Source organism: Gopherus flavomarginatus, chromosome 5 (genome assembly GCF_025201925.1).
Source record: "Gopherus flavomarginatus isolate rGopFla2 chromosome 5, rGopFla2.mat.asm, whole genome shotgun sequence".
In the NCBI taxonomy this organism is placed as follows: Eukaryota; Metazoa; Chordata; order Testudines; family Testudinidae; genus Gopherus; species Gopherus flavomarginatus.
In genome coordinates, this window is record NC_066621.1 from 144,310,880 (window position 1) to 144,334,906 (window position 24,027).

General features: G+C 44.1%; 1 protein-coding gene across 2 annotated transcripts in view; it reads right to left on the reverse strand.

Annotated features, from left to right (window-relative positions):
- Positions 1–3,274: 3,274 nt before the first annotated feature.
- BRF1 (BRF1 RNA polymerase III transcription initiation factor subunit) overlaps positions 3,275–24,027 on the reverse strand; it is a 268,924-nt gene continuing 248,171 nt past the window's right edge. For both annotated transcript variants that reach the window (XM_050952602.1, XM_050952603.1), the window contains one exon: positions 3,275–6,890. In XM_050952602.1, the coding sequence (XP_050808559.1) occupies positions 6,853–6,890 (38 nt within the window). In that variant the 3' untranslated portion in view covers positions 3,275–6,852. The remainder of the gene's footprint in view (positions 6,891–24,027) is intronic.

A 24,027-nucleotide genomic window follows, 5' to 3' on the forward strand; every position in this document is an offset into this window, starting at 1 on the left:
TTACAATATATGCTGGATTGCTTGAGGAGGTTTGCACCAGCCATCCATGATAGAGGTAGAGAATTATTCTCCATCGTGTGCTACTGCTCGTTGGGAGGACGATACCACAACCCTAGGCTTGGTCATGTGTCCAACTTTTTAACCAGTCAGATTGGGTTATAAAAATCCAAGCGATTGAGAAATTAAAGTGTTGTTCTTCTGAAAGTCTAGTAGATTTCATTCCTGTTTAAGGGGGGGAAAGGGAATTTAAATAGGGAGTAGGGAAGGAAGAGAGAGATTGGTACACAAAAACACAACTGGAAATGCTTGAAACAATTAATTAGTTGTACAAAACTATAGGAAGCCTAAGGGTCAAGTTAGAAACGCTGCTGCAGCCTGATTAAAAGAGAGAGGATATCCTAAAAGTTGGTACAGCTGAGTATTCCCATTTCACGATTGCAATAAAAATGAACTGGATTTCACAGATAGGATAACAGCCTACTGGGTCCATTCCTGTGCTGCACTCATGTTGTATGTTGAGTGCTTTGTCCAGCTGAGTTGTGACTGAACAATGGACAGTAGGACTAGTTCATTAGGCTCCGACTCTTCCATAGGCTAGTGGAATTCACTATTCTGAAACGTTTCCTGATCTTTAGCCTGAATTTCTTTTATCAGTTTTACTCCCAATTACAGTCTGCCAGACCACCTAAACAACTCCTTTCCCTGCTTGGTGTTTTCTCTAGTCAAATACATGTAGATCTCAGCATCTTCCCCTGCGTAGCTGTCCAGTGAAGCTATAAGTATTTTAATGTCTCCCCATGACCAGTCCCTTCAATCTTTTAATTTTGAAGGAGATGCATGATACTGGTCTTAATGCAGTACTAGGAGACAAATTCCTAAATTAGTAAACTAACAATGTTTCTCATCTGTATTTCATGTCAAGTTGTAACCTCTTTCCTTTGTATTTCTCACCTGTAAAATAAGTACCATGCTACTTAATTTCCTCACAGAACAGTGAAGATCACTTGTTTGGCAAGCACAAAGTTTGGTGCTATTTTTTTTTATTGTCTTTATCTGAATTTCCTCTAATTTGTCAACATCTTTCTTGTATTGCGGAACACAGATATCTACATTGTTCTAACTGCAGTTTCACTAGAGCCACATAGATACAGACTGCCACACATCCTGGTGTTAGACATGATACCTTGTTGCCAACTCTCATGATTTTATCACGAATCTCACAGTATCTAGTAATTTTAAAGCCTCAGCTCCTGGAGTCATGTGATCAGATGAGAATCTCAACTTTCATTTTTATTTTAAAAAAGTTTCTAGCCCCTCATGCCCACATAAAAAAGCTTGAAAATATGAAACCTAAGACTCTTAGAAAAAATCAGAAGGCAAATAAATCCACTCTCAATTTATTTTTTAGTCTTATGGTTTTTAAGCTAATCTCATGATTTTTTCGTGTGGAGGAGCTCGCTCATGGTTTGTGAATGTTTGGATTTGACAATGCTAGTTATTGCTTGACAAGGAGCACTGTTTTCAGTGATGCTATGTAAGGAAAGCAAGATCTTGGGCCTAATGAAGGAATTTCTGGGTGAAATTGTATGGCCTCTGTTATACAGGAGGTCAAATTAGATGCTCACAATGATCCATTCTGTCCTTAAAATACATGAATCTACAAGTAAACATTCAGTGGCCTCACAGCTGCAACTCAAAGCTTTATAAAAGTTTGCAAAGAACTCAGAGGTTAACTTCCTGATGGGAGAAGAACTTTTTTACCCATTTGTGGGATTTTGTTTTAAATAAAAGGAATGGGAAATACCCTCTAATTTAGGAGATGTAGGGAGAAAAGCTTGAAAACATCATATTTTAAAGACAAGCCCTTACAACCTAAACAGACCATGTACAAAAGGAATGGATGTAACATGATTATTGTGAAGTTGAGCATTTGCAGTTTTAGATCCATATTTGTTGTTTGCATTTGCTGTACTTTGCACGCTGGTGGCGGAAGTGGTTTGCGGACCTTTTGGAGGAGATGTATTAAGGAGGAACCTAGTGGAAAAGATAGGGAGGATTCTAGGGAAGTAGGCCCGGAGGCAAGAATTGGACACCACCAACATTGGTAAACTGTGCAGCTTGGAGAAAGTAGAAAAGTGAGCAAAAGTGAGCAGAGTTTTGCAGGAGCTAAGTTGTACAGGTTCCTATGGCAAGAAAAGGGAGCTTAAATTTCCATGAGGATGGCAAAAGAAAGTTAATGACAGGAAATGGAGAGGGGTTACTCACCAGAGAAACCAACTTTTACTGCTGGAGCATAGCAGTATACTGGAATCTGCAGTAACCAGTGTGTAAAATATCAGAGGGGTAGCCGTGTTAGTCTGAATCTGTAAAAGCAGCAAAGAGTCCTGTGGCACCTTATAGACTAACAGACGTTTTAGAGCATGAGCTTTCGTGGGTGTAAAGTATCACAGGAGTAGCCGTGTTTGCTGCTTTTACTGATCCAGACTAAGAGTCCTGTGGCACCTTATAGACTAACAGACATTTTGGAGCATGAGCTTTCGTGGGTGAATTCACCCACGAAAGCTCATGCTCCAAAACGTCTGTTAGTCTATAAGGTGCCACAGGATTCTTTGCTGCTTTTACAGTGTGTAAAAGCCCTTTGCATCTAATTCACTATAGGTATGTTTGCTCATTTTGGAATGAGACAATGTGTGCTTAAGGCACTTTTAAAGCATTGCTTTTCATATTACTGGGCACCTTATTACTTTTCACTCCACCTTAGTAGCAGATGTTCCTCTGGGTCCAGCCTTAGCTTCTACATTCAAAACTCAGCAAATAATAAGAGTAGGAGAGTAGATGTGAATTTTACCCCCAAGCTGTGGTATCCAGGTGCTTATACAACAGACTGATTTTGAAGTCAATGTACATCTTGTTTGTCAAGATACAACTCTTCAAAAATGAGCATCAGAATAACACTCCTATTGAGCAAACATACTATATTGTTCCTATTTGCACTAAAATTACATGATTTAACAGAAAGATTTTGTTAATATTACGCAGTTTACAGAGCTATCTACACTTACAGATAATCAGTGGAACAATACGATCTAAAACACATTTGCCTGATTAGAAATGCCCTCCATTTTAGAAACAAAAGGCGGCACTAAATTACAGATTTTGTCCACTACAATCAATCACACAAAAAAGCAAGCAAAAGCAAACATTCATAAGACTCGAGAGATGAAGGAATCAGAAATTTGCACAAATACATCAAAAAAGATGGAAGAGGCAAGAGTTTTGTTCTGGATTTATTTACAGCAAATATATTACAATAAAAAAGCTGAACATGGCTCACGTGGTTGTGTAAAGAAGATACATATGCTGACACTGAACAGTTGTAATTCTCTTGGCACTAACTGAATCAAATGCGTAGACTCAATACACAAATAAAAAGTAGTACACTTACTGGGCAAAGGATACATTAAGAGCATACATCTGTGGACGAGAGTTTCAATCCAATCCAAAGAGAATACAGACAAGCCATCAGTATGGTAAGAACTTTTTAGATGAACATGTAACCCACAACATAAGGCTGTCTGGCACCATTTAAGATCTCTGTATTGAACATAGTAACTTTAAAAGAACGTCATACAAGATTAAGACACAGAAAATGCAATTACCATGGTGAACAATCTTGTTACTTTCATTATTCCTCTTTCATATTTTATTCCCACAATAGTAGTGTGTGTTAAAGAGGCTTCATGGCAAACACAATGCAACAGCTGGAGGGTTTTGCCTGTCAAATAAAGTGACTTGCAGCAAGAGACATTTATGCTTTTTACAGATATGTAGCTCACGTGGATTCTAGTACAAAGATCCTAAAAATAACAAATGCTGAAGCCTTATAATCTCTCTTCATTATAATTAGAATCCTGAATAAAGCAGGGTCCAAATTACTCCAAGGGAATCCAGGCTACAATACAGCAAAACGTTTTCTGCAAGGTCACTAAGATACATTAACAGTAGTAAACAGAGTTAATGCTACCTCAACCTTTTTACATTTCCATAAGTGGTTATAAAAACAGAAACTAACATCTTCTAATCTGTTTACATTTCCTGAGCTTAGTTAAATCATAAAGGAAGAAAAATTATAAAAATCCCAGCTAGTCACCAGCAAATTCAAAATGTACGCAACTGGTTTGAACATCTTTATATTCTCCCTATTTGACACCACAGCCCTTCCCTTTTCATTTAGGCTCCTACACAAGAGCAAATAGAATTAAATTCACTAGCAATGCTGGTATGCTACGGAACTGTTGGTCTTTTTGTCCTCTCTAAGTGCCTTTACGGTAGACTGTGAGACAGCATGTTCTGACTGAATCCTATGAGAGCACTCAAAACCCCTGCAAGTATTTTCCCCTCCTAAATGGAGAAGCACCCCTGGCCTCCAGTTTGGCAAATAAAGCTTCCAGAAACCCAACTCATTACTGAAATTCTCATTTTCTACTTGTCTGTTTCGAGTGTAGTGGACTCCACTGTGCATCCAGCTCCCCAGTCGAATGACATCCTGCCCTGGCAGCTGGTTTAGCATTCCGCTGGGTGGGGTAAAACATTACGCAAATCTACACCAAAAAATGTGAGAGAGAATCTCAGCAATAAAGAATTCATCTTAGTGGCTTCTTCAAGAGCCGACACTACACTTTTGAGACAGGAGGGTATTCTACCCTCCAGGAGTCAATATGCATGTTTATTTCCTGTGTATATAATAATTTGTACCTTAGAGTAAAATGCAGATTTTGAGAATATACTGGGAACACGGGTACTAACAATACTTCTCTTGGGCAGAGTGCTGCAATATCCAAATTCAAGCTAACTGGCCTAGATAGGTATACCACAGATTTGCAGAGGCATAACGCACCTGGTTGGTATTTTTCAAATTATTATTATGTAACAGCGTGATTTTGCATTCTGGTGCAGATAGAAAGGTTTAACTCCATAATTTAATTCTCATAGCAGCATTTGTGTGGCTACCAAAGCACCCAGAAAACATCTGTAGCTTTTCTTATAGAGTACCAGCTTTTCCCGTAAGAATCACACTAAATCTCCTCTTTCCAACCCCAAAAATCTTTCCCAAGCCCAACCTCTACAGACAATCCAAAGCCTGCTTCAAAAAGGGTTTTGGCTTTGCACATGCCAAACTCTGTAACAGCATATGCAGTCTCAGAGCTACTGCAAAAACAGGGCTCCAAAATATCTAGCAGACACATACTAGTCAGAGTTGAGGGAAGAGGAGGATGGTGTTCGTGTGTTGAGTGCTCTGCCTAATAATAAACGGGGTGCTCCTCACTTGTGTGAGTAGATAGTAGATTCAGACTCTGACCTGTAGCAGCCCCGCTCAGGGAAGACTGTTTTGCTAAGAGATGTGCAACTAACCTTCCCTGAGCTGGGCTGGTTCTGGCAGATGGTGCAGCTTCCTTGACAGGTGACAAAGACGAAAAATCAGAACTCCTGTGGCTCCCAACATCATTACGGTCTTGATCCAAAGCATATTAATGTCCACTGGAGTCTTTCGGCAGACTTCAGTGAGCTTTGGATCAGGCCCTAAAGGTGGGGGTAGAGGGAGGTAAGAGTCAATGGAGCTAAATCTGCCAACACCAGGCCTGAATTTAACCCACAGAGCTAGAATTCAGATGAGTTGTCCTATTGAGTTTGGGATTGGAAAGATTAGTGCATTGAAGTGTAGGATCTCAGAGGCCTGAGGCCTGGCAATAACACTTAGTTACTGTACAAAATGAAAGTCAAGCTGAGCCAATCAGGTTGCCCAACAGGTGACCTTTAATTTACCAATAAAAAAGTTAAATAAATTAAATTAAACTTCAGTCAAACCAGAAACTAGCTTATTTACACAAAAAGCTCGCTTTTTTATTTAATCCCCTCTAGACCTTTAGAGACAGGCTGTTCTCTGTGTGGCTGCATCACAGAGCAGGTCTGTTCCCAAACCCAGCCAGAATGCAGCAGATCACTAACGGTAGCAACAGTCACCCTACTGCACCAACCTCCACCATCATACCACAGCAGTATAGTCACTGCAATGAACTTGGCCGCAGCAGCGTGTCTCCTACTTTCCCCATAGATGCCCTGCCTTTATCTAACCATTTTTTCCCACAAATACTTCTTCAGTATTTACAGAGCAGTAGAAACCACCCTTCTGTGACAATGTTCTCTTCTACTGTCAGCAACTCTTGAGGAACACAAAATTCTATTATTAACGTATGTAAGCATCTATTTAGCTTCTGAGGATTAATTTAATTTAAAGAGATACTGCCATAGAATTCTATCTTTTTCCTTAATGTATTTACTTTTGGGAGCGTATCAAGTAGGGAAGCTTGTATACAATGGCAGAGTCACATTACTAATAAAGATTAGATTATCCATTTTTCTCATTATAGTATTATGAGAGAATTAACTCTGGTATAGTTCATAGATTTATGTGGAGGTTTTACTTTATAATTTATTCCTCCTCTATACATTCCTTTTCAGTAGCATGCCTGAAGCAGAATCAAATATGAGACGTGTAGTTTCTAACCACAACATACTCTCCATACAGGGTATTTTGCTTTGTTCTCTGGAAACATTACTTCCATTAATTCCTTCCTCAAAACATGATCCAAAAAAAATTTCAAGTACTATAAACCCAAACTTTATTGCTGGGTTATGTCAATGTAAACTGACCAGAATCAACACTCAACTAAAATTCTCTTTACAAAAGACAGGACTGTTCAGTATGTCTGCTGATCACAGACAGCTTCTTTCACCATTCATAAAGTCATTGGAATCACAAAATTACTACACCTCCTTTGCAAGCACACAGGACTAATAACCGTCGTCATCGTCCATATCACAGCCGTAATCTGAAACACACAGAGAAAAAGGTTTATAGAAAAGAAAGTGTTCCAGAGAATAAGAAAAGTGCATTGAAAATATCACAGTTGTCAAACTATAAATTCAAGCAGTCTCTATGCTGCGTAACGAATCGTACATTTTTAATAAACCAAACAACAAACCCATACATTTTCTTAAGACTAAGGAGAAAATCTGCTATATGCTCTCCTTAATAAACTCAAAAATACTTGTGAACCTACAGGTATATGTTTATCACTGCACTTATTAAGAAAGGTTCTATATGGAGCCTTAGGACCATAATTGCAAGGAGACTTGGCGCATGGACATGCAAAATATTTAGTTTAGAGGCTAACAAGATCAAACTCGATTGTCAAAAGTAAATTGGAACATGATAGATAAACAGCAACATGCATTACAAGGGGTACAATTAACTAAACATGAGCGCCAAGAAAAAAACTATGTTTAAATCACTCAAAGGATTTGTAAATGGAACCTATCCAGGCTCAAAGGCAGCTCCAGAACACCCTTCTATGCCCGAAGATTTCCAAGAAGCAAAATGTCACCCAACAACCAACTTCAACTAGCACATCTGGCTTCAGAAGTCCTGTATCCAGTACCACTACAAGCAGAAACTCTAAGTGTATGTCTACACTGGAATTAAAACCCATGGCAGGCCCATGGCAGCTGACTCAGGCTCACAAGGCAGGGGCAACGGGGATGTTTAACTGCAATGTAGACTTCTGGGCTTGGGCTGGAGCCCGGGCTCTAGGACCCTGTGAGATGGGAGGATTTCAGAGCTCAGGTTGCAGCCTGAGCCAGAACGTCTACACCACAATTAAATAGCCCAGCAGCCTGAACCTGAGTCAGCTGCAGGAGTCTTAAACTGCAGTGTAGACACACCCTAAAAGCCCAGTTGTGTCTCTTTACCAATCATTACCCAGAATCCTTTCTGTGTACAGCTATTTCAGAGCAGTGCGGATTGCTGAGGTCTAGGGAAAAAACAAAAAGTTAGTACGTGCTTCTGGATATACCAATTTCTTTCCTGCGTATTTCACAAATTAACCAGACAAAAATCTCTTTATTGCAAAACGGACCCTAACTTTTACTATTATATGTGACTGTTCAGTAAATTTAATGTCTTCCACCATCAATGTGGGGAGATGTGGTGCAGAGTTTCATGCAGGGACACAAGCCAATGAATGCTCTGCAGAAGAAACAAATGTAATCCACAGTGATTTGTACAGAGAGGGCAAAGTTCATCACCTGAATCTCCTGCAGTTCCCCTCCACTTATCAGGTAGGTCTAAGACCCACGAGTAGACAAACAAAGCAGTTCTTTTGCTGACAGTCCATTCTGAACCCCTCAATTTTAATTCTGGATACATTCCTAACTTATTTTTCTTAATAACGCAAATACTCAGCTCTTTCAGATGCAGTACAGAACTAGACAGAGGGTAATGCAATGTTCTCAGAATGGTTTAAAAATAGTAACACAAAGGAGAAAAAGCTCAGCGACCTTTAAACTACTTTACGGGTTTTATTACTACTATTTTTAAACACAGATCCACCCACCCACATGGGTGCACTTTCTTGGGAACATAATCCTAATAAACACTAGTGACAAAGTGTTTTTCCTTTGGTTCAGAAATTATTTTCCAGTCAGAAATCAATCAATCTAAAAACAACACATTCCTTTATGATCAATCCACAGATATTACAAAAAAGGCTTCATCAAAGTCTGCAGCTGAATTAATAGCGATGGGGAGGCTTAAACACTAAATCAACGCTCCAGCACAAACCTTCTTCCCACTTTGCTTTAGCATATTGCATCATTCTATTTTAAGATAATTTTTGCATACATCCAAAGTTTAAAATTTAACAGGAAGTTTCAAATAAAGGATCAATCCGGCCATGCCCAACTATGAAATACCACCGCAGGGAGCGTATCAATGTTTCCTGCCAATACAGAAACCTGCTTAAATGATGGCTTCTGGTTAACATAAAAGTTGGGAGTCACAAGGGGGGTTTAGGCACCTAACTGCCATTTAGGCATGCAAGTCTTATATTTACATTCTCAAAAACCCAGCTCAGGCTGCTGCCTCGCCCTCTAGGGGCCTAGGTTTCCACTGGTAAAGTCCCCTAGACACCTACATTTCTGCATGCACACAGCCACCTCAGTCTTGACACCACTGAGCAACTTGGTGCCTAAGCTCTAGCAGGATTCACAAACTAGGTGTTCACCACCTATCATGTTGCGGGGCCAGCTTGGTAGATGTGCGCAGAGGCTGCCTTGGACCAGATTGGGCCCCATGCAAACCATTGCCAGAGAAGTCAGTGGTCATGCCCCACCCTCCCCTTTTATGTAATAACCCAGCAGTTACAGCACTCACGCAGCATGTGGGAGACGCAGGTTCAAATCCTCACTCTGCCTGATGGGGAGCAGGGACCTGAATGCAGGTTTCACACCTCCCAAGTCAGTGCCGTAAAAGACGGTTACTCACCTTTGTAACTGTTGTTCTTCGAGATGTGTTGCTCATATCCATTCCAGTTAGGTGTGCACGTACCACGTGCATGTTTGTCGGAAGATTTTTACCCTAGCAACACTCGGTGGGTCGGCTGGGCGCTCCCTGGAGTGGCGCCGCTATGGCGCCGGATATATACCCCTGCGACTCAATCGCCCCTCAGTTCCTTCTTGCCAGCTACTCCGACAGTGGGGAAGGAGGGCGGGTTTGGAATGGATATGAGCAACACATCTCGAAGAACAACAGTTACAAAGGTGAGTAACTGTCTTTTCTTCTTCGAGTGCTTGCTCATATCCATTCCAGCTAGGTGATTCCCAAGCCTTACCTAGGCGGTGGGGTCGGAGTGAGATGTTGCAGAATGCAAAACTGCTGAGCCAAAGGATGCATCATCTCTGGACTGTTGAACCAGAGCATAATGCGAAGCAAAGGTGTGGACTGAGGATCAGGTAGCTGCGCAGATGAAGGAGGTAGATGAAGCCTGAGCTCTGGTAGAATGCACGGTGATGTGGCTTGGGGAAATATGAGCCAAATCATAACAAGTGCGGATGCACGCCGTCACCCAAGATGAGATCCTCTGAGAGGAAACAGGTAGGCCTTTCATTCGGTCTACTACTGCGACAAAGAGTTGGGGTGTTTTACGAAAGGGTTTTGTCCGCTCAATGTAAAATGTGAGTGGCTCTATGGACATCCAGGGAGTGCAATTGTTGCTCCCGTCACGTTGAGTGTGACTTCGAGGAAGGAGACCGAGAGAAAGATGTCCTGGTTAACATGAAAGGCCGAAACCACCTTAGGGAGGAATGCCGGGTGTGGTCGCAACTGCACCTTGTCCTTGTGGAACACAGTGTACGGTGGATCCACCATAAGAGCCCTAAACTCGGAGACTCGTCTGGCCGATGTAATGGTTACGAGGAAAGCTATCTTCCAAGACAGGTATAGTAGCGAGCAGGTTGCTAACGGCTCGAATGGGGGAGACGTAAGTCTGGTTAAACCAGGTTGAGGTCCCAGGTCGGGGCTGGGCAGCGTATTTGAGAGTATAAGTGCTCCAAGCCCTTGAAGAACCTCGAAACCATAGGGTGCGAGAACACGGAGCGGCCACCTTCGCCTGGGTGGAAGGTAGAGATGGCTGCCAAGGGCACCCTCAGTGATGATACTGCTAGGTTCTGCTGTTTGAGAGACCAGAGGTAGTCAAAAATAGAGGGGACTGAGACCTCAGTGGGAGTAAGATTAAACGTTTCGCACCAGCAGGAGAAATGCTTTCACTTGGCCAGATACATTGACCGGGTGGAAGGTTTCCTGCTACCCAGGAGAACTTGTCGTAGTGATTCAGAGCAATGTAACTGACTGGTTTAGCCATGCAGCAGCCACGCCATGAGGTGAAGAGCCTGCAGGTCTGGGTGGCGAAGTCTGCCGTGGTCCTGAGTTATGAGGTCTGGGTGGAGTGGCAGGGTAATTGGGTTGGCTATCGACAGGTCGAGTAATGTGGTGTACCAGTGCTGCCTGGGCCACGCTGGAGCGATCATGATGATGCGCGCTCTGCCCTGCGGAGCTTCAGCAGGACCTTGTGAACCAGTGGGAACGGTGGGAAGGCATAAAGGAGCTGGCTCTTCCATGGCATCAGGAAAGCGTCCGAGATCAATCCCAGGGAGAGACTTTGGAAGGAGCAGAACATCTAGCATTTCCTGTTCTCGCGGGAAGCGAACAGGTCTAAGTGGGGAAATCCCCACTTTTGGAAAACAGAATGAATAATGTCCAGGCGGATCGACCGCTCGTGAGACAAGAAAGACCTGCTGAGCCAATCCGCCAGAGTGTTTCGAACGCCTGGGAGAAAGGACGCTACCAGATCTATCGATTGGCTATGCAAAAGTCCCAGAGTTGGATGGCCTCCTGACAAAGGGGGGAGGATCGTGTCCCTCCCTGTTTGTTTATGTAGTACATGGCCGTTGTGTTGTCTGTAAACACTGAGACACAACGGCCTCGCAACTGTTGCTGGAATGCCTGGCACGCCAGGCGGACTGCTCTCAGTTCTTGGACATTTATGTATAATGCCAGCTCCTGAGATGACCAAAGGCCTTGAGTACAAAGGTGACTGAGGTGAGCACCCCAACCGAGAGATGACGCGTCCGTCGTCAGGGACATTGAGGGTTGGGGCGGATGGAACGGCATCCCTGCACACACCAGGGTGGAAGTTAGCCACCATTCTAGGGAGCCTAGGGTGCTAGAAGGAATGGTGACTTTCGTGTCTATTGGGTCCCTGTCCGGGCAGTATACCGAGTTGAGCCAAACTTGGAGAGGATGGAGGCAGAGCCTGGTGTGTTTGGTTACAAACGCGCAGGAAGCCATGTGACCCAGGAGACTGAGACAAGTGCGAGCCGAGGTCGTCGGGAAATTCTGTAGACCTCGGATGATTGTTGCCATCGCCTGAAACCGCGGCTGTGGTAAGCAGGCTCTGGCTAGACTGGAGTCCAGGATAGCTCCTATGAAGTCTAACCTCTGCGTGGGAACCAGAGTGGATTTTTCTATATTGATCATCAGGCCGAGAAGTGTGAATAGGTCCTTGATGATGCCCACGTGCTGAGTGATGTGTCTCGGAGGCCCATCGGATGAGCCAATCGTCCAGATACGGAAAAACGTGTATCCGACGTTGGCAGTGACTACGGCCATATACTTTGTAAATACCCTTGGGGCTGTAGAAAGGCTAAACGGCAGGACCATAAACTGTAAGTGCTGACGGTTGGCTACAAAGTGGAGGTATCTCCTGTGCAGAGGAAAGATGGCGACGTGAAAGTACGCGTCCTTCATATCGAGGGCGGCATACCAGTCTCCAGGATCCAAGGATGGGATAATTGTCCCCAAGGATACCATGCGGAACTTCAACTTTATCATAAACTGGTTGAGTCCTCGCAGGTCTAGGATAGGTCTGAGACCTCCCTTCGACTTGGGGATTAGGAAATAACGGGAGTAACACCCCTTGCCCCTTTCGTCCATCGGTAATGTGAATGCTGGGCCTGCTCTGACCTATGAATCTATATGTTGCTATGCAGAACAGCTGTGCAAGAGACCTCCCCTGATTCTTAGAACAGCGGATGAAATAAGCTATAGCTGAACAGGATGCGCTTAACTGCAAACCGCAAAACAAAATGTAATTTGCATAAGAAGCGCTGTTGACGTATTTGCCTGTATTTCTAAATCGCATAAAAGACGCTCGGGGACACACAGTCGGGGCGAGTCACATTGGAGTACCTGATCCTTGGTGAAGGACGTGCCAATCGCGGTCTCTGCCCGGTCCACGGACCGTAAGGAAATTGCAGTCAACTGGTAGCCGTGAGAATCTCGAAATCCTTGGAGACAAGGCCTAAGCTCAGACAGACACATCCCCACCATGGGAGATCTGCCTTGAGTGGTGGCCAAGAGCCCAAGTGAGCGGGATTGGAAAGGGTCTCGAGACACATCCCCACCAAGGAAGATCTCGCATTGATCCCGGACCCTCCTAGAGAGTATCCGGTGCCACCAGAGGCGTCAGACGATTGGGGATACAGGCAAAACAGGGGCAACAGAGGACTCAGCTTTGCTGTGGTTAAGCAATTCAAAGAGCAAAAGCCTGTTGCAATAACGGGATATATATAAGCGCTTATTCTAAAAAGGTAAGGTTATTTTCAAAACGCACGGCCTGATCAGCTGTAACAATAGATGTTTTAAAGATAGATACAATTAATTGAATTAATGCTGCTAGAAGATTGTTAAGTATTATAATACTAGTTATTAGTTAAATATTATTGGAAAAATAAATAATAAACAATTGTTTTTACCATAACTACGCCTCTCGAAGTGTCAATCCTAAGCCCACGTCCAGACTAACCCGCAGCATCGGCGGGTTAAAATCGATTGCTCGGGGATCGATATATCGCGTCTAGTCTGGACGCGATGTATCGATCCCCGAGCGCGCTTACATCGATTCCGGAACTCCATCAACCCGAACGGAGTTCCGGAATCGACACGGAGATCCGCGGACATCGATGCCGCGCCGTCTGGACGGGTGAGTACCTCGATTTTAGAAATTCGACTTCAGCTACGTTATTCACGTAGCTGAAGTTGCGTATCTAAAATCGATTTTAATACCCTAGTCTGGACGTGGCCTAAGAAAGAACTTGTGTGGAAGCAGCCAGCCGCTTAAGGGCTACCCCTCATTGGATATAGGAGGAGGCTCATGGCTGGGCCACAACTAAAAGTGGTGTCTCCACAGGAAAAATAGCGGTGCATGGTGTAGTTGGCAGGATTCAAACCTGCGCGGGGAAACCCCAATTATAGAGACAGTGGAAAGACCAACGAAGGCAAAACAATATCCCTTGAATAATGAACAACAACAGGAAGCAAAAAAGCTAGTAATGGAATTAGAAAAAAGAGGGGTATTGGTGGAATGTTCCAACCCAGGACACCTAAACCCTATATGGGTGGTTAAGAAAAAAGTACAAGGGCAATGGAGATTAGTAGTAGATTGTAGAAATCTAAATAAGGCTAGTAAAATTAGGGCAGGAGGACCCGATATAAATAGAGTAATGGGATTTATCAGGGAACACGGGGATTCTGAAGTTTGGGGTATAATGGACATCGAAGATCAGTTCTATAAAATATCATGCCAGGACCCAAACAATTATGGATGCATTAAAACAGGGGGGAGGGTATTGAAATTTACCACCTTAATGCAAGGATGGGTAAACTCCCCCAGTTATGCACAGGATCAAATGGATAAGATTTTGGAGGAATATCCATGGTGTAATTGTTTCATGGATGATATAGTAATCTATGGAAAAACAGGTAAGGAAGTGCAAGAGAGAATTGATAAAATAATTTTAAAACTACAAAATAATGGATTCTCTATAAAAACAGAAAAGACTCAAATTGGAGAACAAGTAGAAATCATGGGAAAAATTTTAGGACAGGGAAGACTAAAATTAACAGAAAAAATAAAAGATATGATAAAAGCATTAGGTGAAAAATATTATAAAACAGAGAAGCAGCAACAACAGGCATTGGGAAAATTAATCTATTATAAAGAATGGGTAACCCCAGGTATAACAAAAAGATTAGGAGAAGCAATAGGATGTCAAGAAGACTTTAATGGAATTTTAAAAGAGAGTCTTGAAGTTAGTGATCTAAATCAAGAAGTGAGTATTAGAATACCAGAAAAAATAGAAATTAAAGTCTCTATAGGAGCAACAACCATAAAAGATAAGGATATAGAATGTAACATAGATATAATTTCACATGATAGGAGTGATTCATTCGATAGAATCATGGAAAAAATAGCGGAAAAGCACCCATGGTTACTGACATGTAAAGGAAGTATAATTATGGAAATAAGTCCGTATAGGAAACTACACCCAGAGGATGGATGGTGGAATAGTAATTGGACATGCATCCACAAAAGAATAGGTTATAAGGAGGGGGGAGAACATGTGAAGGCTATATGTGGAAACCTCATTCCCTTAGATGGTAGTAGTGATGGAAATAAAGCGGGTATATGGAGTTATGGATGTTCCATATGTGGAATGCTAAAGGCAGGGATTATAGATAAAAAAGAAAAAGAATTAAGTAAAAACTGTACACAGATAGCTGAAAAACGAGGGAATGTAGAACTATTCAGGCACTTTTGTCTTAATCATGCAGAGAAAAATCAATGGGTGATTGGGATAGACAGTGATTGGATATTTAGACAAATAATTAAGGACCAAAAGTGGGTTAGCAGACAAACCCCTAAAATAAGAATTCAGAAAATTTCTAGCCATCTTGACGAAGAACCTGAATTGCATAAAATGGTAGACGAATATGGGGAGGAACATGTTTACTTAAATCCTGTGGCACATGAGGATTATCACCCAACATTAAAGACAGAAAAACAGATGTGGAAAGAACTGGCATATTCATCAGCTGAAATAAGTAGAGAGCAGAAAAAGAGACTAAACTGTAAATATTGTGCTGAAAGGGCAGACCAAAAGAGACAGGACAAAAAATATCATGTTCAAGAGGACTATGAAGGAATGAGAGTATGGATGCTGGATTTAATGTATCATATAGGAAAAGAATGGTTAGTAGTCTTAGTTAGAGAAACTTCTCAAATATACGTTAAACACCTCTCAAGTTTGTCCTGTGACTCAGTTGTTAAAACGTTAGAAAGTTTGTTTAGTACTTGGGGAATCCCGCAGTATGTTCTTAGTGACAATGGACCCCCATTTAATAGTAAAAAATGGGTAGAATGGGCAAGAGAGTGGAACATCATATTACATCTGCACATTCCGCTTCACTCACAAAGTCATGGAGCAGTAGAATGTGCAATAAAATTGGCAAAACGAGGAATTGAAAAAGTAGGCCAAGAAAAAGCCTGGATGGCCTATCATAATACGTTGTGGCAACCAACTGTAAACTCATTACCTTTAAAACCCTGGACACCCAAATTTGCTCTACAAGAAATTGTATGGTGTAATAGGCCCGGAGAATCAGCCCAAAAAGCTGTAGTCTTGGATTGCGGACCAACCCCATATCGATATACTGTACAATTTGAAAATGGAATTGAAAAAGACGTTCACCAAAAATGGCTTAGGCCAAGTGAACCCAAACATGTATCTGATCATGATAAAACAGTGGTAATGACAGTTATTTAGATTTTTATTTTTCAGATATTTTTCTGGATCTTGTGTCAAACCGCAGCTCAGGATGAATGTGGATATAACGCCACCCGAATTTGGTGGAATATGACGTCTATCCATGGATATGAGCAGTATATTTCATTGAATATGAGGGTATTATTATTCAATCAAAGCATCTATGTAATATCATTTAATACTTCTGAATGGTTTGATATTAATGGAGGACATTATGGAAGGATGGTTCATTATGTAAATAGGACCCATTATTTTGATGGGCAACCAGTAAATTTTAATAGTTCTGGTACAAACATTACACTATTAGGAGTAATGCATGCAGAGGGAGGAGGACCTGTGATAGGACCTGTAACGTTAAGAAATATATATAATAGTAGTAATAATGTTAACAAAACCATTGATAGGACCTATAACTATAATAGGACAATAACTCATCCTAGTGGAACAATACACATCGACATAGACACAACAGGATTAATAAATTGGGGAGAAAAAGCGAATAATAGCATTAGACATTTTGTAGGGTATGGCGAGAGCATCTTTTCAAACGGGTCAGTAGGCAATAATAGCGAAGATGCTGATTGTGGAGCTAATTATTCATATTGCAGAATTAGAGGAAACGATAGGAGTATAGTATGGTGTTCACATAATTGTTCATGTTCTTCCACGCCATACTGTAATGTAAATCAATCAGGTCTTAAGTTTACTTCTTGCTCTAACGCTGGTCCTGAGGAGGAAAAGGACGGGGTTGACTGTGGGCTAGCTTGTTGGTGCATGAGATATAAATCTATTCCCCCTATAACTAATTTTGCAATATATAAGGTGAATTATAGTCCATTTTATGCAGAAACTCGAGAAAGAGACAATCCATTTTGTCCCGGGCAAGAATATAATAAGTTATTAATAGTTAGAGGAAATACAGATTGGAAAGGTAATAATTTATCTGTAACAAGAAAATATGAGACTGTATACGCTGTTACAAAATTATATTTAACAGGAAATGTGACAAAGGAAAGAGCAAGAAGAAGCGTGTCAGATTATTTAAACCCAAAAAACTATCACTGGATTGACAAATTTAATCAACAAATGGGTAACTTGGTGGGAGGAATTCAAGATACCCTAATGAATTTGCAAGAGGCAAGTTTAAAGAAAACTGATTCAATAGTGCAAATTTTTCAAGTAATAATTGGACATTTAAATAAAACATTTGATGCAAATTGTAAAAATAAGACGATTTGGGAAAGCAAGATTGCTGCAATGAGAAAAGTTTATCATATATATGATTGTAAGTTTGAAAAAACTTGTGACCTTGCATGTAAGGTTGGATTGAAAGGCCCTATAATACGTCAGCATATTAATTGCACAACGAGTGCATGTATGGAATATTGGAGTGCATTATTGTATTATAATAATGGAAGTTCGTTAAAACGTAAACAGGAATATTTTTGTAAACCGCCACATATTATGTATGGAAAAGGGCGATATAGCTTGTATAGTCCATGTCAACCGGTACAGTATGAAGCTAAAATGATTGTAGATAATGAAGACTATGATAACGCCTTTTGCAGAAATGGAGTTTGTGGACTTTATTTTTATTGGATGTATTCAGACGCCAAAGGACGTATGATTGTGGCTCCAAATGGAATAAATGAAACGACGGCAATTCCTGCAAAATTTCCATTTAATAGCACTCAAATGAAGACATTGATCAACATAATACGTAAACATCATTATGCAGAACTGACATATGTGTGGAATAACTTAAGGCCACTTCAAGCAACAGACATAATGGGACTTGGTGAAACATCTCCAACATTTAATCAATTTATGAACGGACTTGATACGGCAGTAGCGGACGCTGGTTCTTGGCTAAATACAAAAATTGAACAAGGAATTGACCTTAGTAAAGGGGTTTTAATGCAGCCTGTTAATATAGTTAAAATGATTGCAGACAATATTATCTGGATACTAGGAGCTATTGTGGTAGTAGCAGTATTAGGATTAATAGGAATTATTGTTAAAACTTGTATAAGGCCTAAGTATCAGAGGCTTATGAATGAAGAAGACTAGGTCAGACCCGTCTCAGCCTTTTTCATAAAAAGGGAGGATGTGAATGCTGGGCCTGCTCTGACCTATGAATCTATATGTTGCTATGCAGAACAGCTGTGCAAGAGACCTCCCCTGATTCTTAGAACAGCGGATGAAATAAGCTATAGCTGAACAGGATGCGCTTAACCGCAAATCGCAAAACAAAATGTAATTTGCATAAGAAGCGCTGTTGACGTATTTGCCTGTATTTCTAAATCGCATAAAAGACGCTCGGGTCACACAGTCGGGGCAAGCCACATTGGGGTACCTGATCCTCGGTGAAGGACGTGCCAATCGCGGTCTCTGCCCGGTCCACGGACCGTAAGGAAATCGCAGTCAACTGGTAGCCGTGAGAATCTCGAAATCCTTGGAGACAAGGCCTAAGCTCAGACAGACACATCCCCACCATGGGAGATCTGCCTTGAGTGGTGGCCAAGAGCCCAAGTGAGCGGGATTGGAAAGGGTCTCGAGACACATCCCCACCAAGGGAGATCTCGCATTGATCCCGGACCCTCCTAGAGAGTATCCGGTGCCACCAGAGGCGTCAGACGACTGGGGATACAGGCAAAACAGGGGCAACAGAGGACTCAGCTTTGCTGTAGTTAAGCAATTCAAAGAGCAAAAGCCTGTTGCGATAACGGGATATATATAAGCGCTTATTCTAAAAAGGTAAGGTTATTTTCAAAACGCACGGCCTGATCAGCTGTAACAATAGATGTTTTAAAGATAGATACAATTAATTGAATTAATGCTGCTAGAAGATTGTTAAGTATTATAATACTAGTTATTAGTTAAATATTATTGGAAAAATAAATAATAAACAATTGTTTTTACCATAACTACGCCTCTCAAAGTGTCAATCCTAAGAAAGAACTTGTGTGGAAGCAGCCAGCCGCTTAAGGGCTACCCCTCATTGGATATAAGAGGAGGCTCATGGCTGGGCCACAACTAAAAGTGGTGTCTCCACAGGAAAAATAGCGGTGCAGGTAACTCCTCTATAGCTCCCATGGCGAGGAGCATCCGCACCTCTTGTAAGAGAAATTGCTCGTGAGAGGGGTCCCTGAAGAGGGACAGGGTTGGAGGGTGGGAGGGCGGGGTTGAAATAAATTGGAGGTGGTACCCATACTCCACCGTGCGTAGGACCCAGCGATCTGAAGTTAACTGGGACCACGCTGGCAGGAAGTAGGAGAAACGGCTGGAGAAGGGAGGAGAGGGATCCTGGTCTGTAACAGGTATGCCGCCCTCAGGCGCACCTTCAAAAGTTCGTCCTTGGTCCCAGTGGTGGTTTCGAGTGACCTTGATTTTGGCCCCCTTGGGGTCCTGATGGTCGCCCGCGACCACCTCGGCCGCACCGCCTGCCAAACTCCTGTCTTTGTCTAGGCCTAGTGTATGGGCGGTGAGGTTGGGGACGGAAAGGCCTGCGTTGTGGGTCACCGGCGTATGCATGCCATGAGAGCGCATTATGACCCTGTTGTCCTTCAGGCTTTGCAGCCTGGGGTCAGTCTTTTCCGAGAAGAGGCCTTTACCATCAAATGGCAAGTCCTGAATGGTATACTGCAGCTCCGGTGGGAGGCTTGAAACCTGAAGCCATGAGATGCGCCTCATGACAACGCCCGAGGCCAGAGTCCTGGCTGCTGAGTCTGCTGCATCCAACGAGGCCTGGAGGGAAGTTCTGACCACCTTTTTCCCTTCCTCCAAGAGGGCAGCAAACTCTTGGCGGGAGTCTTGAGGGAGAAGCTCCGTAAACTTACCCACCGCCACCCAGGTGTTATAATTATAGCGGCTAAGCAAGGTTTGTTGATTTGCCACCCGGAGCTGAAGGGCCCCTGCCAAGTACACTTTGCGGCCGAGTAGGTCCATTCGCCTAGCCTCCTTCCATTTTGGGGCTGGCGCCTGCTGGCCATGGCGTTCCCTCTCATTAACTGACTGGACGACTAGTGAGCAGGGAAGAGGATGGACATACAAGTACTCGTACCCTTTAGAGGGCACCATATATTTACGCTCAACTCCCCTGGCTGCAGGAGGGATAGACGCTGAGGACTGCCATATAGTATCGGCATTCGCCTGAATGGTCCGAATAAACGGTAGGGCCTCTAGTGGGGACATCTGCCGATAGAACGTCCACTACTGGGTCCTCTACCTCCGGAACCTCCTCCACCTGAAGGTTCATATTGAGTGCTACCCTCCTTAGGAGGTCCTAATGGGCCCTCAGGTCGATTGGAGGAGGGCCCAAGGAGGATGTTCCTGCCACTGCCTCATCTGGAGAAGAGGAAGAGGAGATGCCGGCGACAAGCGGGTCCTGGGTGGCCTGTTGCTCTTGGGTGATCTCCTGCTCCAGTGGAACCTGGGAGTCCAGTGGGTGAACTGGGGCTTCCTCCGCAGCAGTCGGAGGGGGACGGCTAAGTGCTCTAGGTGCTCTGATCAGACAGAGCAAGATGGAACTACTGGTATGCCTTGGGCCTGGGGGTATGCCCAAGGTGTCCAGAAAGACCACTGATGGGGTCCTTGGTCCTGGGCCTGGGCCTGGGTCTCTTGGAAGACTCTGGTGGGCACATCAGAATTGCGGTCCTGATCATAAGAACTGTCCACGTGGGATGACACTGATGCGTGTCTGGATGGCCATGGAGGTGTTGAAAAGCCCTGGGCAGAATCTCTGTCTCTAGCGGACCTTGCTCTACTCGGAACCAGGGACCGGGAACGAGATCGGGACCTGCGACCGGAGCGGTGCCAGGAGGTCGACCGAGATCTCGAGGCTCGACGTCGGGAGCGGCTACGGGAGTCAAGGTGCCTGGAGCGGTGCCAGGAGCTGGAACAGTGCTGAAAGTAGCAGGCCGATGAACGGGATACCGACTAGTGCCGCGAGTGCGACCGGTACCGAGGAGGAGAACGGTACCGGGACTGCGAGCGGCATCGGGAGCGGGAGCGCTGATGGGACCTGGAACGTCTACAGGACCATGATCGTGAACGGTGCCGCTCTGCTGTGCCGACAGAGGATGGACTTATCAAGGCAGGATTGCCGATAGACTGTATTACCCGCACCGGCGGTGCCGGGGGTTGAGGCAGCGTCAACTCTGTCATGGCAATCAGATCCCTCACCATTGAGAACGTCTCCGGCGTGGATGGAATAGTAAGCTCAACAATGGGTCACGCCGGGGAGCTGACAGGCACCGGACTCGACGGCCCTTGTGGGACCAGAATTGACGGTGCCGATGTCGTCAGTGCTGCGGCAGGTGTCAGTGCCGGGTGGTCCGACTTAGACGAGCTTTCTGGCTGCGGTGCAGGTGGCACAGAAGCAGCAGGAGTCTTAGGTTTTCTCGACCTCAGAGAGAGGGAGTGGTGCTGAGTCGACTTCGGTGCCGGCCGGTGCCAAGAGGCCTTGGCAGTACCGGCGCAGTCCGGTGCAGAGGAGGCGCTTCTGCCTGCCGATTGACCAGCGCTCGGTGCCGAAGGCGGAGGGGTAAGAGCCGCCTCCATGAGGAGGTGCTTTAGCCGAAAGTCCTGCTCCTTTTTTATTCTCGGCTTAAAAGCCTTGCAAATGCGACACTTATCTGTCAGGTGAGATTCCCCGAGGCACTTAAGGCAGGAGTCGTGTGGATCTCCTGTCGGCATTAGCTTATGACAGGCCGAGCATGGTTTGAAACGCGGTGAACCGGGCATGGGCCCCGGCACCGGGTGCGGGGAAGGGGCTAATCCCCAAACTCCTCTTAACTATACACTAACTATGAATGATAAAAATTAACTAAAACTATACAACTTTGAACTATATACACAAAAAAATAACTAGAGAACTACGAGTAGCTAGGGAGGTGGAGGTCAGTACAACCACACTCCACTGTTCCAACGACCGACACGGGCGGTAAGAAGGAACTGAGGGGCGGTTGGGTCGGCAGGGGTATATATCTGGCGCCATAGCGGCGCCACTCCAGGGGGCGCCCAGCTGACCCACCGAGTGTTGCCAGGGTGAAAATCTTCCGACAAACGTGCATGTGGCGCGTGCATACCTAACTGGAATGGATATGAGCAAGCACTCGAAGAACCACCACTGGTTTATAGAGCCACACACACCCCTTCTCTAGCCAAATGAATGTATAATTATTTATACTAAGAGGAACAGCTTGAGATTGAGACATGCATTCCAGAATACCTCATAACCCAGTGGCTGGGGCAAACACCTGGGACGTAGGAAACCCACATTCAAGCCTGTGTTCCAAATAAGGCAGCGTGGGGATCTGAACACAGGTTTTCCACATCCCAGGTCCATGCTCTAACATGTTGCTTACTCCCGATAGCCTCAACACCTCCTCCTCATTTTTCCTGAAGAAAGGATTAACCTAGCTTACGCGTCTGTAACTCCAGGCCAAGGTTCACAGCTGTGAATCCGGAGTGGAGGTAGGCGTCCATCTCCCTTTGAGGGGCAGGGCTTAGGCCCCAACCTTCTCATCAGCATTTCCTGCTGACTACTTAGGCAGCTCCCTGCTCAGGGTGCTGGCTTCTGTGAAACCCATTTTTTTAGGCCCCTTACTGCTCCTGTGCATCATACAGGGAGCCGAGGTGCCCAACTCTGGGTCATGAATTTCACTTGGTAGCAGACACGTAAACGTAGACACTCTGATGCTCAGCCTAAATCCTCTTTGTGAATCCCACCCATAGACTTTAATACACATGTGGTTTAGTGAGTAGAATACACTGGCTCTGATTCCCGTATCACAATATGTTCGGTAAAGTCTTCACTTCTCATGACATTTAACCCAGAGATGATGTTTGAAGACTCATCTAATAGTGAGCTGGAGCACCAAGTTCTTAGGGCTTGTCTACTACACCTGAGAGTTATTCCAGAGTAAGGTTGGATGTGAATTTAAAATGGAGTAGCTATTCGGGAATAACCCAGGTGCAGACAAGCCAGTATCCTACAGCTAGGGTCCCAGGATTTTATTATGGGAAGCCCTCCAGGAAGTTGCACTGTGGCATTAAGGGGTAAATCCTGCTTCTTGCTGCAGTAGTACATGAGCCTCTGGGAGGACAGCTGCATGGGAGGAATTAGGGGGCAGGGGTGAAGACATGGAGCAGAGGGACCTGCCCACCCAGAGTACTGCAGTGACACAGATCACCAGCTAGAACTGTTAAAGAAAAATGTAATTTGGATATCAAGTTTTTACTGAAAGCAAATAAAAAAATGTATTTACTGAAGTAAGAATCACCGTGAGCCAAGCCTTGCTCTCAGCATCTGACATTATGTTTAGCTGTTTGCTAAAGTTACCTTTTCATTATTAAAGACGAGAAAGCATTTTTAAATGTATGCTGAATTATATTGCAGCACCACCTAAGCCTCACCCAGGGGCCGTGCAGGGGATCAATGGGCAGAGACGCTGTGCAGGGATACCTATGCACCCCTACCCCAGACACACTGTGGAAAGGACCTTGATACCAGCCCTGAACAGTCCAACATCATACCGATTAGCATTATTCTAAACATATCCATCACCACTTTGGGTATTCACATTTCATCCGGTACCTCAAGCTAACACTGCTGTGGCCTTTTTCCCCTCTTCCCCTAAAAATAGCTATTTTTTTTTATTTCTCCAATAGCTCCTTATGAATAAAGCAGCGGTTCTCAAACTGTAGGTCGGGACCCCAAAGCGGGTCTAATGCCAGGGCTGGCATTAGACTTACTGGGCCCCAGGGCCAAAGCCCAAACCGGAGAACTTCAGCCCCTGGTGGCGAGGCTAAGGGTTACAGGCCCCTCGCCTGGGGCTGAAGACCTTGGACTATGGTTTTGGCCCCAGGGTGGACTCAGGCTTCGGTCCCCACTCCTGGGGTCGTGTAGTAATTTTTGTTGTCAGAAAGGGGTCGTGATGCAGTGGAGTTTGAGAACCCCTGGAA